Source organism: Zeugodacus cucurbitae, chromosome 6 (genome assembly GCF_028554725.1).
Source record: "Zeugodacus cucurbitae isolate PBARC_wt_2022May chromosome 6, idZeuCucr1.2, whole genome shotgun sequence".
NCBI lineage: Eukaryota > Metazoa > Arthropoda > Insecta > Diptera > Tephritidae > Zeugodacus > Zeugodacus cucurbitae.
Genome location: NC_071671.1, coordinates 18,899,142 through 18,918,441, shown reverse-complemented (window position 1 = coordinate 18,918,441; position 19,300 = coordinate 18,899,142). Strand labels below are relative to the sequence as shown.

Below are 19,300 nucleotides of genomic sequence, written 5' to 3'. Positions count from 1 at the left end.
TATTCTTTTATTGTAGTTGTTTTTAAAATATTTTTTAATCTTGTATTTTATTTTGATTGCAATTTTCGCACAAAGCTCCGTTGTGTTTTAACGTTTTAAAGCTATTTACTTATGTTAGCTTTGTTGTGTTTGTGGTCATATTTGTTGTTTCAGTAGAAGAAAATTGTGAATGGAATTTTAATTTTATTAGCAAATGTATATTTAATGTGTCTATGTACTATATACATACATTAAATGGCCTGACACAACCAGTAGCACCTTATTATTTATTTGTTTATTTTGTTCAGCTCATTCTTGAATTTCACACAAAAAGAAGAGTGTGTGGAAAATCCGAGCAAACAATATGGGTTGCGCTAGTGACGTTTTTAAACACTTGTTTTATGGCGCCTTCAGACTGTCATATAAATAACAGTGTTATTATTATTATTTTTTTTTTGCATACATACATATATAATCTTATCAAATTCCACTTGAACGCCGAATAAGCTGTGAAACGTTGAAACAAGGCAAACTGGATTAAAATCACACTGTATTAAAATAATATAATGGCTCATATGTATGTTAATACGAAAAGTACTCAAGAAAAGTGTTGGGACGGCACTAAAAATAATACCACTCATATTATTAAATTTTACTTTTTTCTTTTCACCCATTTGTGTTGGACATGCTAGCCAGGCACGCGCCTTCATGCATCACTGGCATTATTCATTATCTTTATACCGCCACACTACCACAAATGAGCATTTATTAGCAGTTTAGTCAAAGTCTATGGAAAATTTGTTGGAATACCGTATGAGTGCTACATGGCAAACACAAGTTAAAGGTTCTAAGGTTTGCTACTTGATAAATACATATATAAACATTAAGTCAAATAGAATTTTTGCTTCTGCTAATTTAAAAGCGCTTATTACGCTATTAAAGAAATTTAAAGCCGCATATTTGTTTAGTACTTATATTGTTTATGTGTTGTTATTGTCATTTCTGCTTTTATCTGTTTTTTGTTTTTGATTCACAGCTACCTTGTGGCACTCGCTTTTATTTCACTTTACACCTTTCTCTCAGTTTCACTGTTTCTATAAAATTTCACTATAACTGTATATTGTAATTTTGTAATTGTGCAATCACACTTGTCAACTGCTTTTACTCAATATTTTTTGTTATTTTATATAAAATTACAAGGTCCACAAAGCAGCTGTTATCGTAATATAAGCTTGCAGGTAATATAGACTCAGTGGTTTTGTTAGTCCACTTTACTGAAAATAGCATTTATTCATATTACTAACACTACATTTTATGTATTTATTAAAAAAAATATTTTTTTTAATAATTTATTTAGTTTTTTTTAATCATTTATTTAATTTTTTTAATAATTTATTAAATTTTGTAAATTTCTTTAATAATAATTTATTTACAATTTTTTTTTAAATTTTTTTCATAATTTTATAATTTTTTTTATTTGTTATTATAATAATTTATTTAACATTTTTTAATGATTTATTAAATTTTTTTCTAATAATTTATTTACATTTTTTTAATAATTTATTACATTTTTTAACATTATGTAAATTTTATTTTAATAATTTACGTAAATTTGTTTAATAATTTATTTTACTTTGTTTTATATATTTTCAATTTATTTCATAAATTTATTAAAAATTAAAAAAATTTTAATAATTTTTTTTTAAATTATATATTTTCTTTAAGATTAATTGAATTCTTTATTTAATTTTTTTCTAGCAATTTATTTCAATTTTTTAAATAATTTATTTAATGATTTATTTAAAGTTTTTTTATAATTTATTTATATTTTGTTGTATAGTTTATTTAACTTTCTTTATATGTTTTCAATTAATTTAAATAGTTTAATAATTTATTTAAATTTTTTTAATAATTTATTCAATTTTTTTTTAAATAATATTCTGAATATAAATATTTGTAGCTCCTTATTCGGTCAACCAACTTTCCCATTGTTTTAGTAACGCTCTATCACCATTTCCATTTAACATTAAACAAATAATCACCATTTAGTCTACCAAAATTTTAAAGTAACATTTCATTACTTTAAAAATCTTAAACAAAAAATCCTTTAATATTTTTCTCAATGAAGCCCACTCGATTTAGTGTGGAAATCTGTTTTCTTCATGCAATTGCTTACTGCTATATGTTTTTGGGAAAATTCATTCATCGTCTGGTATTTCTGTTTTCTGCAAAAGAGGTCCTCTGCATTAACTAGTTCGCATCAGTCTGAGCGAAAATTTTGATTCAGCAAATATATTTTTCAGACTTTTACACGCTCTCTCTGTCTCTCTCTCTCTCTTTTGTACTCACACTCTCTAGATTTTATAGATTGGAATTTAGTATACGAATACTTTTCTCGCAGGAAATCACAAGTTACTGCACATTGTATGATTACAATAGTCGGTGTAATGGGTAATGGGGTTTCTTCGTAATCCTTATAATCCTTTCAACATCATACTTTTCTGACAAATATACAGATTTTTAAACCGCTAAATGCTAACGATATATATGTCAATATTTATGATTACGTTAAGCAACGAAGCATTACGTAGAACGGTTTATCAGTTGTTGATTAAAACTGACCTATTAAGAACTCATACGAATATGGTAAATATTGACATCTTCAAAATTCTTAATATAAGGTTTTTAAATTTATTGTTCCAAATCATAGCAGTATACAATAATAGCAATAAACTCTTGAACTTTTTGAGTTATAACGCTGAAATCTTTCATGCTCTCTTGTTATTAGATTACTTTCAAAGTTATCACAACTGAAATTTCGCCAATCGGTTACTGTATATATTTACATATAAAGCCATTAAACAGTGGCGTGTTTCTCACTATAACCAAAAATAGCAATGATCTTATTTTGAGTTATACCGCTGAATTTGTTCCAATCTCTTCATTTATAAAGGTTTCGAGTTATCGCTACGGAAATTTTACCAATTCAGCTCAAATATTGTTATACAGTTCTACAAGTCTATTGAATTACACCAGCTTTATTTCATATTTATTGCAGATGATATAAAAATAACGCTGATCTCATAGAATTACGAGTTATATTGCGGTATTTTTGCGAATATGCATTATTTATTACGCTCACTTAATATATTCTGTAGTTTGCAAAGTTATCGCTGCTAAAAACTCGTCAATCCGGTTCGAGATTATACTTATACTAGGGAATCTCATTAATAATATTATTTTATTTATATTTTTTAAAACAAAACTTAATTAATTCAATTTAGTAATTCTAATTGCAATAGTAATTTAATGAGTTTAATGAACGCAAATATGTAATTATGCATAATGACAATAGGCAAGCATTTTGGTATTCAGATGGCTGCGATAAATGACAGCTGAACAGTGTGGTCTGTGTGGAATACGTTAAAAATAAATAGTTGTTCTAGTGAATAATAAATAATATGGTATTTAACTTCATTAAACTAATATTAATTATTTGGTATTTCCTAGAAGAGAACTTAACACTGGCTGTTGCTTCCAATCTGGCTTTTTGAATTGTTTGGAAATTTAGCACAGCTTACGGTATAGTAACACACGAATTGCGCAAACGCGTAAAAGTTATTCATTTTTTTCGTACAAACAAAGTACCTGGTGAGGGCAAGCGTTTCGCAAACGCAGAGCGCACAAGTGCCGCTCATTAAACGTTTTAGTAGCGTATTAAACATTGTAGTAGGAGAAAAAAATTAATGAGCTGAGCAGTCACACCACATTTTACTGGGTGGCAGTGCATATCTTTGAGATTTTTAATGCGCTCCAAGTGCTTGAGTGCTACCCGCAACTGCGCCTTGTAGCTCCAACAGCACACATGCTCCCAGTACATTGGCGGTGAGCGTTTGCTGACAATTTGCAGCAGGCTGGCTAGCAAATGTTCACGCTCTCACGGCGACAGCAGCGCTACTACAAGTAGCACTCAGCGCGCTCGTTCAGCACTCAGTCTAGCCTCGTAACTCGTTTGAAACGGATGCCAACGGAGCAGGCAGTGAAAAGTAGTATTACTAAAATACTTAATACTTAACAGTGATTGTGATTTTTTTCTGCTTTCTTTCCATAAATTAAATTTTGCCAAAGTAAAAAAGAAAAAATCGCGTTACGCGTGTGTGTGAAACACTAAAATTATATGGTTACAAATGAAATAGTGTTTAAAAAATACATATCTGTATGTGTTTTATATGCATTTCTACAATAATGAGAAAATCTTAAACGCCTACAAAGTATACATACAAATTTTAATGTGAGAAAAAAAACGCCAGCAATAAAGTGAGTGCAAAACGTTGTTTTAAGGCAAAACGCTTGCATAAAAGCAGCAGCAAAAAGCTAAAAAATCATATTGTAAAATAGAAGATAAAGTGAAGAAGTGAAAAAACCTCAATATAAAATAAAACATTAACATACAAGTTGAGCAGTGAAGTACTAATACTAATACACAAGCAGACGTGTGCGTGTGTGTGCTGAGTCTTTGTTCGACGAGCAGCGGCCGTCAGCAGTCAGCGTATTTAGAATTGAAAACGACGTTCGCTAAAAATCGCGGAAGAAGCAGCAGAGAGCATAAGTGCTAAAGTGGAAAAAAGGTGAAGTAAAAAAGTACGAAATACGAAAAAACATAAAAGTTTTGTTAACATAATACGTATATGAGTAGCTATCAGTTGCGTTTTTGTGTATGTGTGTGTGTGTTGAAATTCCAGCATTGTCCCTAAATTTGGTGTTTGTAAAGCGCGTGTAACAGAGCGTGTGAAATCACGAGAAAGTCTGAAAAAAACGCTCGAAAAAAATGTGTGTGCGTGAAATTTTAATATAGTAAAAAAAAATAAAAAATTGTATAAAACATAAATTTTATATTTAATATTTTCACTTGTTTGTTGTAAAATTTCACAAGCAAGAGTTTCTACAAATTTTCTCCACCTTTTTTTATGTGCATATCCGCTTTACTGTATCCAATTAAAATAAAACTAAAAAAATAAAACACACCGCAGTGAAAACACAAGAAGCGTGTGAAAATCTGTAGCGCTACATAAAGTGAGCGCCGTGGGAAAATAAAGGAAAAAAACCTTAAAATAGCTGGAGAAAAAATAAATCAAGCAACGCTACTTCAAATAAAAAGTAAAAAAAAAAAATAAAAATAAAACAGTTGTAAGGTGTAGAGCCACCACGAAATCGTCTGTCTGTCTTATAGGCAAAAGGCAGACAGTCCATACAAGCTATAAGCAGGGCAGTTACACGGCCAGCCAGTTTTTAGTTAGCCAGTCAGCCAGCAAGGCATTCGTTTAAAATCTAAACGAACAGCAGACGTTGTCAGCGCAAAACGTCGGTAGTGGCAGTCGTCGACAGACAAACGTCATTGTATGGACTCGAAACAAGTTTTTAACCTTTTCGAACAGCGGCGATAAGACGTTGACAGCGCTGCTTTGACTGCTCTCGCACATTTTTTTTCTTGATTTTTCTATGCTAACGTGTGTGTGTGTGTGTGGCAAATTATACTATGGTTAAATAAATACAAAAAGTGAATTATTGCTATTTTTGTAGAGAAGAAGAAAAAGTCAATTAAATCAAGTACCGCAGACAGCGTTGCATGGCTGAGTGTGCAGTGTGCTCGGTTGCATCACAAGAATACAAATACATACATACAATTCACACAGTAGTCGTTTCTTATTTGTGTGGTATGTGTTGTTGCTGGGCCAGTCAGCAGGCCAGCTGTTTAATAGTGACTTTTGCATGCTGTGTTTCATCATACGTTTTTCATTTGTTTTTTTTTTTTTGTTCTCCTTGTACTACAATGCAGTTTCTAAGTTTGTTACTGCGGTTACTTTACGACACTTGACTTATACGTATGTAATTATATTTGTTACACGTTTACGAGTGCGGTAATGTCATATCCTGTAGCAAAATTATCGAATTTACACACTCAAGTGTGCTCTTTTGTACAAATACTGAGACTATTCCAAACGCTGTGCGCGAGTGTTTCAAGTTGTTAGACTGTTGTTATAATTACATTTAGCTTTTCTTCTTCTGTTTTATTTGTTGTCAACGCCACTCACTACTTGCGCTAGTCAAACAACTTTTGCTCTGGTGCTTTTTCGCGATTTTGTTGCTGTGCTGTTGTGTCTTGCTTAAAGCACACAATAAAAGTGTTTTTTCTTCGCGTTTTTTTATTGCTGTAGCGTCAATTGCTGATATTGCACTCGCTCGTAAAGTCACCAAATGAATATTTGTGCTTGTTCGTAAGTTTATACAGTGGAATTTTTTTAATTACTGTCATACAGATTTACACACATAAATGTACATATTTTTCTATATATCTCGGTCCCACTCATATGGTGACTTATTTTGTACTTTTTTCTGCTTTTTCACACACAAATTTTTGCTTGATTTTTCGATTTTTGTCGTTTGCTTTGCTGAAATTCGGCGCTAAAATTTTGGTATTCGCGCGCCGCGACGTGTTAAATACGTCATTGTATTTATTTAGCTGTTTTTGGTGCTCTTAACATTTTATTTTTTCTTACATATCTATGTTTGTGTGTGGAATAAAAGTGGATTTAAAGTTTTTTTTTTTTTATTTGAGTTTAAAATTGTTTCTTTAACGTAGTTTAGCATTCGTTTGTTATCTCGTTTTTGTGGTTTAGTCGACTAGTTTACTTTGTTGTTTTTAAATTGCTAGTCTGTTTCTTATGAAACACATTTTTTGTATTTTTTATTGTGTTTGCTGATTTTTTGTTTTGGGGTTTCTCTTAATTTGTTTTGATAATATCGTGTTTATGTTTTTAAATGTTAATTTTTTTGTGTGTATTTCTCGCATTTTTTACGAAATTTAATATGCAATAAAACCTAGAAAATTAGATTAGGTTAGTTGTGTATTCCAATAAACCACACATAGATTATTGATTGAGTAGTCATCCTTTAGGATTAATTGAAGATAGAATAAAAATTATAATTGAATTTAAATTATTTTAAGAGGTTTTCGAATAATATTTCTAAAAAAATTCTATACTTCTGCACTTGTAGAGATCTATTATAATATCCACTTAATTAAGTATAATAAATTTAATACGGTTTAAATCTTGTTAAACGGATTGCTGTAGTGTGAACACCATGTAATAAACATGAATTTCAACTGACAACTTAAATATACATGACGTGTGATATTTGACGTGTCAAGATCTAAATACCAAAAAAAGGCTTATTTTTGTGTGTTTTAATAGAAATTGCAGTTCTGTAACTATAAAAACACGCGATAGATTTTCCAATTAATTTTTATGCCCTGAACTTAATTAGTCACTGTAAGTTACTCGTGTATGACTTAAAGTACTTTATTTGTTTCAGTGATTTAACGATTGCTTTTAATGATTTTACGATTGCTTTAATGATTTTGAAAGTAAAAATCACGGAAAATATTATTGTTTACATTGATTAAGCTGTTTTTAAATGCAAATAAATAAATTCGTTGTGTGATTTTTCTTTTCTCAATTAGTAAAGAAAACAATTTCAACACAACAAGGCTGTGGATGTAGCCGTAAAAAATGTAAAGGTCCAAACCCAATGCTGGCTGGCTTTGCTTGCTTTGCTGTGGGAACTGTCAAACTTTGGTCATACAAGCATTCAAAGTACGCAAAGTCGTTGAAAGCAAGCAAAGCCAGCCAGCATTGGGTTTGGACCTTAACTAATTTTAAAAATGTCAAATGTCGCCGTTAAAGATTTAACTAGTTTTGATAATGTCAAAAGGGGAAAAATTATAATTTTTTATGATTTTATCTGAACTCCAATTTTATTTATTGGGATATATAAATGTAGTTCTCTACATAAACGTAATGGACCCGGATACATATCCGGCCAAGGACTGTAAACATGGGCAGTATTCCTCAAAATTAATTGGGGAATGTTTTATACCGCATAAACAACAACAACAAAACCCAATACGTGCTATTTTATTACAAAATATGCTTTAGTGCGGTTTCTTCTAAATATTGTATAGTTGTTGCGTCGCGTGTCATGCAATACTGTCATAAATGATTAAATTGTGGGAAATAAAAAGCAATTTGAGAACTTGACGGGGTAATTTTTTAATAATTACTCTGCTATGGTTACAGGCATATCTTTTGTACATACAACTCACAGCTAACAGCTGTGTGTGCAGCAATATGTGGGTACAAAACATAAATACAACAGACGTCGAGGCGTCAATTTACCCATATGTGACACTTTAGACGTGTTTTTTTTCAGAAAATAATAATTAAAAACATACTCTTAAGTGTGTGTAACAGTAAAATTGCTATTTACCAATAAAAAATTTATTTACCCATAAAATACAAAAGTTTCTCCCGGCATACATATCTGAAGTGTGTCGTTTTTATTATTGCTTTTTGTAAACCTCTCAGCACACATTTAAAATGTGCAACAAAACGTAAAAAAAAAAACTTTTATTCGTATTGAGGTTTGTTGTTGCCAAGCGCAATACACTTATCGGTCTATTGCATTCTGTCATTATATCGCATTTACACAAACAATTTCACATTTAAGCGGAACTTTTTGTTGCAATTAAAAGTAATTAAATCGTGTTGGTGTTTTTAATTGATTTAAATAAAAGTTTGGAAACAAATTGAACGAAAGAAATGAGCAATTTGCGAGTGGAAAAATACTTTATTATTTAATGGGTTAAAAAAGAGGGCGAAAAAGTACTACACACGATAAAGACTCGTCATCAAGTGCATAAAGTGTATGTATGATGTATTGACTAGATTCTTCAATGATCTCGATGCTATTGCGAAAATATTTTATTTTGATTTATAACAAATCTTTGATTGAATTTCGTTCCAAAAAGCTTTAGGTTCAATGCCAAAATATTTTAGGAACACATTTTTTGTAATTTGTATTTCTCTACTTATCAACACTGATTTAATAAAAAACTTCAATATCTCTACATATATATAACTACTTAATTCCAGTTCAACACGCTTAAATTCAATTAGCATGCTTATTCGTATTTCATTGATCCGATGTCAGTATTTGCATAAATATTTTTATTTTCTGTAAATACTCTTACGGCTTCACTTTAAGCTTGCCACACTTGAGAAATGTGGGAGTGTTGCGCATTTTTAAATAAATTCACTGTTGGAATTTGCGATATACTCGTCTCAATCACTCGATTAGCAGATGTTTAATGAATAATAAAGAGATTAGGGTGTTTTCCACAGTCGTTAGTGCAGAAATATTGTATGTCTTGCAAGAAGAGAATGCTATAGAAGCAAATGAAATGCAATGATTGATACTAAATGATACTACATGTTCTTAATATATGTTATTTAATCAGAGAATTACGCATTTTAAATGAGAGTATGTTATTATAACAAATTATTATTGTATAAGACTAGTTTCAAAATATTATAATTTCTATTTCAAAAGGAATGCAGCAATATATTTATCGAAAATCGATCGATAAAAATTATGAAACTTATGTCGCGTTTGCACTGTGAGTGACTCACAAAATTTTTTTCAATTTTTAATATTTAATTTCTTGTTAATAATATATTTGTTAAAAATGTAATTAAAAATCTTTTTAATAATAAATTTGGTAAACAATTAAAAAAAAATTATATTTTGTTATATGTTAATTCTGCGACACTTCCTATTATTCCCACTATTTTATTTTAATGCATTTTCTAGTGCGCAGACAATACTTGAACTTTTGAATTGCTTAATTAGGTAATCATTAATCATATAAGTAGTCTATACAATTAAAGCTTTAAGTATAATATTACATTTTCGTTTGGTCTCCATACATATGTATGTATATGGAGTATTCTTATGTATATAAATATGTATGTGAATTCATATAGATGATCCAAATGTCTTCAAAGCTTACTCTATGCGCAGTATATAGCGCATTTCCGTTTACAGCTCTTCATTTATTTCTTTTAATTTTCTTTTTCTTTACACATGCATTTTATATATTTTGTATTTGCTTTTGTATTTTAAATGCGTGCTCTCCCAATAATACAATGTCAATTTACACACTTTTTTCGTTTTATTCAATTTCCATTTCCCTTTTCACGCAATTTCGCTGCGTAAACGGAAGTAATGATTGTATTTTAGTTTATGTGATATGTGAAATTGCGTGTTTCATAAAGTAAGGTGATAACGTATACATTTTATTGCGCCTGTCATATTATTGCAGCTTGTACGGGAATATACGATTTTTAATTTATGTGATAGTTTTAACAACTTATCACTCGTTATGTATATAAAATAGATGGTTTTTGTAAAGTCGATATTGATATGTCGGATGCAACCCATTAACAGTTACTATTTGTCATATTTTCCCTCAAGCCACAAATCAAATTCTCTGCAATAGTTTGTTATTGCTCTTAACTAGTAGTTTCTTGCCTTTTGTTATATACTACACATATCTTTTTCTTATCTTTTGTCCTCTAGTTATAGTACAATATTTTGCTTTTGAATATTTCTTTATCAGCGCCCCACCTTCATCTAAATAAATATCAGCTGATTTTTGTTTAACAAACGTATTAAGTGTCGTTTTATTATTTTATTTATTTATCACCAATTGTTACGCTGCGCTCTTATTTTTCATTGCGAATTTATTTCTGGTTTATTTATTTTACATATCATCTGCATATAAATCAGTTTTCATTACTCTTGGCTTATTTTTACGTTCTGTTTTATTTTATTACTCTTTTGCGTTTTTTACTTTGATAAGCTGTTGTTTGTCTTGTTTTTTTTTGTTGTTTTTTTATTGTTTTTTTTTATTCTGTCTTACTGTTTGTTCAATTTGTTTATCGCCTGGCTTATTGACACTTTTGTGTTCTTGCCTGTCTGGCCACTCGACTTTGTATCTCTTTAAGTAGCTGCAATTTATACCTTACGGTTTTGCTCTTCAAAGTCCACCTACTTGAGTGGACATTTATCTGTTGCTGTTTTATTGACAGCAACAGCTGTTTTCTGTTTATCAATTACAGCGCTTGCGATCGTTTTAAAGGATTTTAATTTATGTGTATTAATTTAAATTTTTTCCAGATAATTGTTTATTCATTTGCGAGTTGAAGGTGATTTTCAGCACTGACTAAGATATGTTTGGATAAACTTATTTTTTTGTCCGACAAAGTTCGTTAACCAACTTGTTCCAAATTTAAAGATATGTAAACGTACCCTAAGAGCACTGCGAAATTAATATCTTATATGCTAAACAAAAAAATCTTGTTTTTTAAATATATTTTTTTTTAATTTTTTTTTATACTGCTGCGCACCTAAATACCAATTTCAACAACTCAATTTAATTTGTTTACTTTTTGTCTACAACATTGATCGTTCAAAAACGCTTTTAGAACATTTGTTAATTGATTGAACAAATATTGAGTGCATAGTTAATTTTTTTAGCATTAAATGAGTGCATATCGCAAATAACGTTATACATTGTTTATGCGTTCAGAGGCACTAAACCTGTCGATCTTTTTTTCACACATACATCATACTCTCTCTTACAATGTCAGCGATTGAAATGAATTATTAACATTATCGGCACAATTCTAATTTGTATTTATCTTTACACCCAGGTGTAAGTAACCATATATATTCTAACAAGTTCTAAATATATCGGCAGACAACTATAACGTTCGTAATCATATGTATAAATGTTCTCAGTTTACCAATATGACTAAAAAGTTTAATATTTACCTCCTATTTATATAATGTATGCATATCGTGTGTACATACTGTGTCTGCGTATATTTACCACACAACCCACACCAATTTATTACCAGCTTTCAATTCCCAGGAGGGGAGCATGTTATACTTACTCGTAGCTACCACATTTTGTTGACCTACTTTGCTTACAACCTGGCCGTCAGCCGTTGTGGCGCGTCGCGTTGCCTGTCGCGGTTATAAATTGTCTGGCCGACTAACAAATCAGCCAACGTGCCAATCAACATGTTTACATTTGATGACCTGTTTTGCCTGTAGGCTTAAACACAACTCTTTTTCTCTTTTTTACTAAATTTAGTTCTTATGATTTTATTTTACATTTGTGTAACGCTTTTTATATGTAAAGCATGTTTTAAAGTGCTTGTGTTTCGCTCATTTGTAATATTACGAGAATAAATTTGGTGTGCCAATTTTGTATCTTTTTATTTTTACAATTACAACTTGTTTCCTTCGTATGATTTTTTTTGCGAATTTTATTTTTATTTGCAGCTTTCGCGTTTGTAAATATTATTATTTGATTTATTTCTCGTGTACCATGTACTCATCTTCCATGAAAATGAGTTTTGTTCATGTTCTGTACCTCCATTTGCCTCTGGCGTTTGAAACGCATTTATTTTAGTTTTTACACATGATTTCATCACACATAATTTCCAATTTTATTTCTATGTCAGCTGTTACTTTCCGCTTTGTTTCACATATGTAGCTTTCGATTTTTGTATCCTCTATTTTACAATATTTGTGCTAATGTACACTAATGCAAACCGCAATTGGAAATTTTTTCAAACCTATTAGATTAATTTCCAAATAAATAATTATATTTGATTGTACTTATACATCTGCTGTTTGAGACTTTATGTGAACGTTAATGATATAGTGTTTTTTAAAGAAATATAGCTTTTGAAACACACCACTTCAATCAGTATTATATTGTTAGTTGATAATCAGATCACTGATTAATTTCTTGACACAAAATTATAGAGATTAGCTTATCATCAACCTATAGATAAATCGGTGTTGTCATCAGATTACATTATCTTTAAAAATGATAAATAAAATCGACTTTTTTTTGGGTTTTGTATTGAATAGTTTCTTCAAAAAGAGTAATGATTTAATTTTTTGTTAAATACATTTTACTTCCTGAAAATATAGTGTCAATATTGATATCAATTGCTACTAGTAAATTCCACACGAAAAGGTTATCAATAAACGGAACTCTAATAAATAATCTAATCATATTAATGCTTGAGTTTAAACGCAGACAATACTATTATCTTTCAGTAAATTAAATTAAATAGTAACATATATACATATGCACATACTTCTATAGCTACAATATAACAAAAGAGATAGTGGCTAGACACACGCTTAAAATGGACTTTGCTTCTGTTGCAAAACCAAAATGAAGCCTTACTTACTTTACAAGCATTATTTAAAACACTATCTTTTCAATGCACGTAAACTATAAAAAATATTTTGAATTAATATAAAGGAAATGCATTTAATATCAGTCATTTCAGAAGTCGATAACTATCGAATGCAACATCCGACTGTTGTTTGATTATAAGGTGTTCACACTATTGCTGAATAATATTATTCACTCTTCTTTATTATTTCTATTTGAATTTAGTATATGTTTATTTTTTATGTGTATCTGTAAATTTGAATACTGAATTTTAAATAAGTCAAGTTTTAAAATAATCATTAGAACTAAGTATGTCAACACATACAATAGCAGACAGATAACCTAAATCTTATAAAACGAAAAGTAATTAGCGACTGCGAATATTTAACTCATTTTAATGACACAAACTTATTTTTTAGGCTTTGCCTCACAAGTGTAGAGAGGTTTCTGTGTGTTAAATAAGAAGTGTGTCACATTTAGAAACCACATATTATATACACATAAATATATTTATTATATCGCCTGCAAAATGCGTCATTAGTTGGTTATCTTTACACATGCAATTCCGCATTAGATTTCCATTTATATAACTGGGGAAATACTTCTATTCATATTTTAGTGTACTTTAATTACATTGAGCTCTCTAATAATGAGTTTTTCATTTATTGTAAATTGGATTACATGGAAATGTTGACACTTTCCCAGTAACTTGCATTACATTGAAAGGTGTTTAATGTATGCTAAAACAAAATTTGCAACGCAGTGTCACTTTGAATGGCGTTTCAAACGTGTATTTCTCTACTAGATAAATCTGTGTGTTTGTATGTATGCTTATAGTTGTATATATGTATGTATGTATTTATTAAATTTGCGTTTGAGGAAATTACGCATTTCAATAATTGCTTTGATATTGAAATTAATGTGATTCGGAGATTTTAATGCGTGCTTTATATGTAAATACATATACATACATATATGTATGAATTTCGCATTGTACGCGGTGAATAACTTATGATATTTTGGCTTGCCCCAAAATGGCCTTAGTTGCGTGCATCTGCTTGCTGAACTACTCAAAACTGACCTCGTTTTTTTGGAATGTTTATTAACTTTGAAGTTCTCTCAACGCTCTTGGTTATTACTAAAAGCCATTAGCTTATTATGAGGTCACATTCTCTACAAAATGTCTGATATTAAAAAAAAAAAAACAATTCTACTGTAATACAATTATTTGCTCATATAATCATTATCTACTATTGATACCGTTATCATAATATAATTGAAAAATAATTGCAACAGAAATATGATTGCTAAAGCTGACTAAAATTAATCATTTTTTAATAAACGAAAAGTTGAAAGACCGTTGGCTAATTACCACGCGCCATTTTGACGGGAAACACCTTGTGTGAATTGTGATTTTAAATTTGCTGTTATTTATTGCATAATATTTAATATTTACATTTTAATTTCCTGAAAAAAAAAATAAATATAATTATCTGAACTGAATTTAAATTGCGCATCCCTTTTCGCTTATCACGATAGTCATCATTATTAATTGTCTGTATTAGCGTGAAAATGCGACGTGTTGCTTCGCATGTTAATGTTAATGTTATAACGGCACGTTTTGTAAGTTCAAATTTACACATGACTTAAACATATGTGCTGTTTGGAATAATGAATTCTTATATGGATATTAATATGCATTTCCATGTAAATACATTAAACGCTATGGCTTAAGAGCTTATGGCAATACATTCGCTACCCACACCTAAGAGATAAGGTAATATTTAGATTCTAGTGAACGACAATTATGAAAAGATGCTGAGGTTAAAGTTTACTAATAACAGCTGATTGAAATCTAGAGTATATAAAACTCTAACAATACAGTAAAAATATCGATAGCACGGCATCGATTATTATTTATATTGTCATCCTAATGTTCTGTCTAACTAACGAAATGTTGTTAACAAGAATATTCAATACCATAAATTGAAGTTGTTTCTGTTTTGTATCACTTATTTACTTCTTAAATTGGATCAAGAAAATTTAAAATTTTCCTATATTAAAAAACGCTAACAATTTTATTTTCATTTTATTTTGTTATTTTATTTTTATTTTTTTTTTTTCATTTCTTCATTCCTTTGCTATCAATAATATTTATTTATACATTTTTTCTCGTTTCATCTTTGTATTTACTTATCAATTGAGAGACAAAAACACAATCGTATATTCATATCTAAACACCAATAATAAAACTCATCGATTTAATGTTTAGATGCCGTGCTAATGAACTCATTTAGACGTAATTAGCATGATGAATGGAATTTTGTGATTATGCAGATTGTCGCCATTAGACAACAACTCAATTGCTGCGCACATTAGCTGCTATCAAATGAGTGTACTTATATTATTGTGCATATTTTTTATAATTTTATTTTTTATATTTTTTAATGAATTTTTTTTTTAATTATTATTATTTTTTCATATTTTTTTATTTTAGTTTTTAATATGCACATCCAACTCACGGTTCAGAGTTTGTGCTGCGTTCAATGCCAACAATATAATACCCTGACATCATTAGAGTGGGATACAAATATTTATTTAACTACATTTTCTAAACATCATATAGTTTATATGTATTTTAATATGTGAATTGCGTGAAATATTTATGAACTTTCTAGTATATTCACAATTATTCACACAACTCTGCCATGACGTTATCATTTGTTAACTCGCGGCACAAAGTCATTGAACAGTTAAAAAACAGCACAGTTAGAACCTACGCTCCCACACAATTATTACGTTATGTACACTTAATGTAGCTCTACTTGTGTATGCATGAGTGTATCATCACGAAACACAGTGGCTATATTTCCAACAAACCATTAATTTTTATGGTCGTAATTTCTTTGCCGAGTTACATCATGTGTGCCAACAACAATGTGGTTGATTTTCCGACATAACAACAGAAAAGGAAATTGTATAATTAGTATTTTTTTGCTTTGTTCATGCTATCGAAATGACTTAATCGTTACAAATAATGAAGCATACTTTTGGTCGCTTAGTTGTTTTTTTCATATGACGAGAAAAAAATAAAAAAAGTTTGTTGCAATATAATATGTATATGTATATGCTTCATATTCATATTCATTTCTTTATATTTTACATACTATTTTATTTTATGTTCTTTCCGTTTTTTAGGAAATTTTATGTTTTTATATATATTTTTTGTAATTTGTATCTATTCATTTCTTAAAAATATTGTTAAAAAAATTGATTAATTATAATTAATTAGTTTTATTTTATTATTCTATTTTTTTTCTTATATACACAATGTTTAAGAAAAGATACTTAAACGGTTTTAAATAATTGAATAAATCAGCTGATTTAAGCTGAAAATAAACGTAAAAAGCCGCTATTTATTTTTTATCTTTAATATAATGACTTTCACAGCCAACTATGGTAATAAACACTATTTCTCACTATTTTTCGTTCATAAAAGACACGATAACGATTTTTCACCTTTTTAATTTTTATTTCTTTTTTTTTTTGTTTTTGTAACTCATTTCCATACAAATGCATTTTAGACGCCGTTAATGTGCCTTGACCTAAATTTCCACAAGCCACAAACATAATATTGTCTTTAGAGCTAGTAATGAATATTTTACTGTTATTTCCAGGTAAAATACTTTTTTTACTGTTATTATTCGCTATCAACGTGCACATTAACATAAGTAAATTGAGTTTTCCCACAACGTTTAATATTTATCACTTTCACTTACTATCACTACACTGACAGATAACTGACATTGCCACCATACTGTGTTTTGACATAGACAGTTACGTTTATTTACTGTAATACACTCTCGTGAACGACCTTGAATGGCATCAGCATTAAATTTGGTTGTATGTATTGACAGCTGCATGTTGAGGTTTAAGTGGTGGTGGGTGTGTTTTTGTTGGCCAGGTAGGAAGGACATTATTTTAGTGCACATGCACTTGATACAAATCCTTGGGAAGCTGGCAAGTGCACTTGTACTTATCTAGTTGTTGTTGCATAGTTATGGACAACGAGGTTGAGGCAATGTTTATACAGCTGATACCGTTCACTATGAGCTCAACTCAAGGCCAGGGTATGCATTTTTAATAATATGAATGAATTTGAAGTTTGTAAAGGATAAATTTGATAAATTCATAGCATATATTTAGGCGCATTAACTTATGCTAATGTTATGCGGCGGTGTCCAGGGAGTATGAAAAAGGATTGCTGATTAAATAATTATTTTGTTGGAGCATTTTATTATCATAAATTTATATTTACGATTAGTCCACGTTAATAATAAATGATCTTCCTTTTCTAATTGCAGATACAACATAAACCACTTACAAAAGCGAAAGAGAGGTTGTTGCAAAACAAACCCTTAAAATTTATTTGAAAACAAGCAAATTGTGCAAGAACAACAACTCCATTTTGGCTACGGTTACCGCCAAAGTAGCTGGATTTACACTGTTTTACGCCGAAGGGAATGGTATATTTCTTGGGGGATTGGGGCATGGGAGATTCTGACTGTACGTCATATCATCAACATGTTCCAACAATACAACAGACCAATTTGCATGCCCACAGCCACAGCCAACACCAACACCACCACCATCAACAACAACAACAACAGCAGCAACATGTACAGCAAATACACGTGCAACAGCAGCAAAATGAGCAGCAACGCCTTGAATTGCAATTACAATTGCAACAACAACAGCAACAACATATTGGCGAAATTGCACCTACATTAGGTCAACTATCGCCCAGACAATTTGGCAGCGGCACACCAGATGCTACACTATTGCTCGGCAATACACTCACAGCTGTTGTACAACAACATCATCAGCAACAGCAACATTTATTAACTAACTCACCGCAACATGTGGCGAGCAGCACATTGGTTACAGCCAATTTACAACAATTGTCTGTGAGCAGTAACAGCCGTAGTGGGGATAGTCAATGTTCGACCCCTATAAAATCGACAGTGATTGATGCTTTTGATAAAACCGCCAGCTATCAGCAATTGCAGCAGCAGCAGCAACAACCTATCCAACAGTTACAACAGCAGCAATCGTTGCCAACACAAGCACATCCGCTTGCCTCGGCGACAGCTGCTTTGCATCAGTATTTGGGTCGTCAACGTTCCGATTCGTGTGCCGGTAATGTTGGCAGCTGTACGAATGCACCTACAACGCCGACTGCACCAGCGGAATTTGGTGGTAATAACAGCAGCAGCAGAGGATCAACCGCAACAGCGAATAATTTCCTGCAGCCACAGCTGAGTAAGGATCTGCTGGAAAGTGAGGATGAAGTCGCACTGCAGCCGCTCTCCAATCAGGTGGGTGTGCAGTGATTGATAATATTTTTGTTTATACATACTCATAGGTATATATTTTATTTAATTTTAAACACAAAAATATAAAAATCTGACAATTTGCTATGATAACAAGGGGTTCCCACAGTTATTTATATTTGATGCATGAGTCCATCACTCATTTATATTGACGATTGATTTCATTGATAAAAACACTTTAAAAGCCACATTAAAATATATATTTTTTTGTTTTTATTATTGCTGTTATCTTGCTCATAAAACTTCAAATGCCTTAAATAATGCTTAATTACTTTATGAAGCTTACGTCATTTTGGCAAATCGATCAATAAACTTTGCCAATTGAGAATTATCGTGCAAAGCAAAGCAACAATTTTTAAAAAAGTAAATTTTATTTTTAATATTGTATAATAAGTAAATATAAACCAAAATCATTGTCTAAGTTTATATAGAAATATCGTTTTTATTTTTAAAAGAAAACATTTCCTGTCTGCAAAATATTTATTTTTATACCGAAAGAAATAAGTCACTTTTATTTGACGCTAAATTTATTCATAAATAGAAATCACGTACGTATATTGCAAAAATAAAATAAGAAAACTTAAGATGAAAGAAATAGACAGCTGTTGAATTGGCCAAATCGGTCAAGTTCAAAGTTTGTTTTTCGTTTTTGTTTGTGGCAACATGTTAAAATGCGCGTACACACCTGAGCCGAACGAGTTTTTCAATATGCTGAAGTGTTTATATTGAACTAAAAATAAATGTATATTTTTAATGTTTAAAA

General features: G+C 30.2%; 1 protein-coding gene across 5 annotated transcripts in view; it reads left to right on the top strand.

Annotated features, from left to right (window-relative positions):
* The window catches only part of LOC105216826 (uncharacterized), a 128,713-nt gene that overhangs the window by 88,236 nt on the left and 21,177 nt on the right, over positions 1-19,300 (top strand). For 2 of the 5 annotated variants that reach the window (XM_011191514.3, XM_011191516.3), the window contains exon 2: positions 17,509-18,522. In XM_011191514.3, the coding sequence (XP_011189816.2) occupies positions 17,668-18,522 (855 nt within the window). In that variant the 5' untranslated portion in view covers positions 17,509-17,667. The other 3 variants (XM_011191515.3, XM_011191513.3, XM_054233183.1) reach the window with 3 other exon arrangements.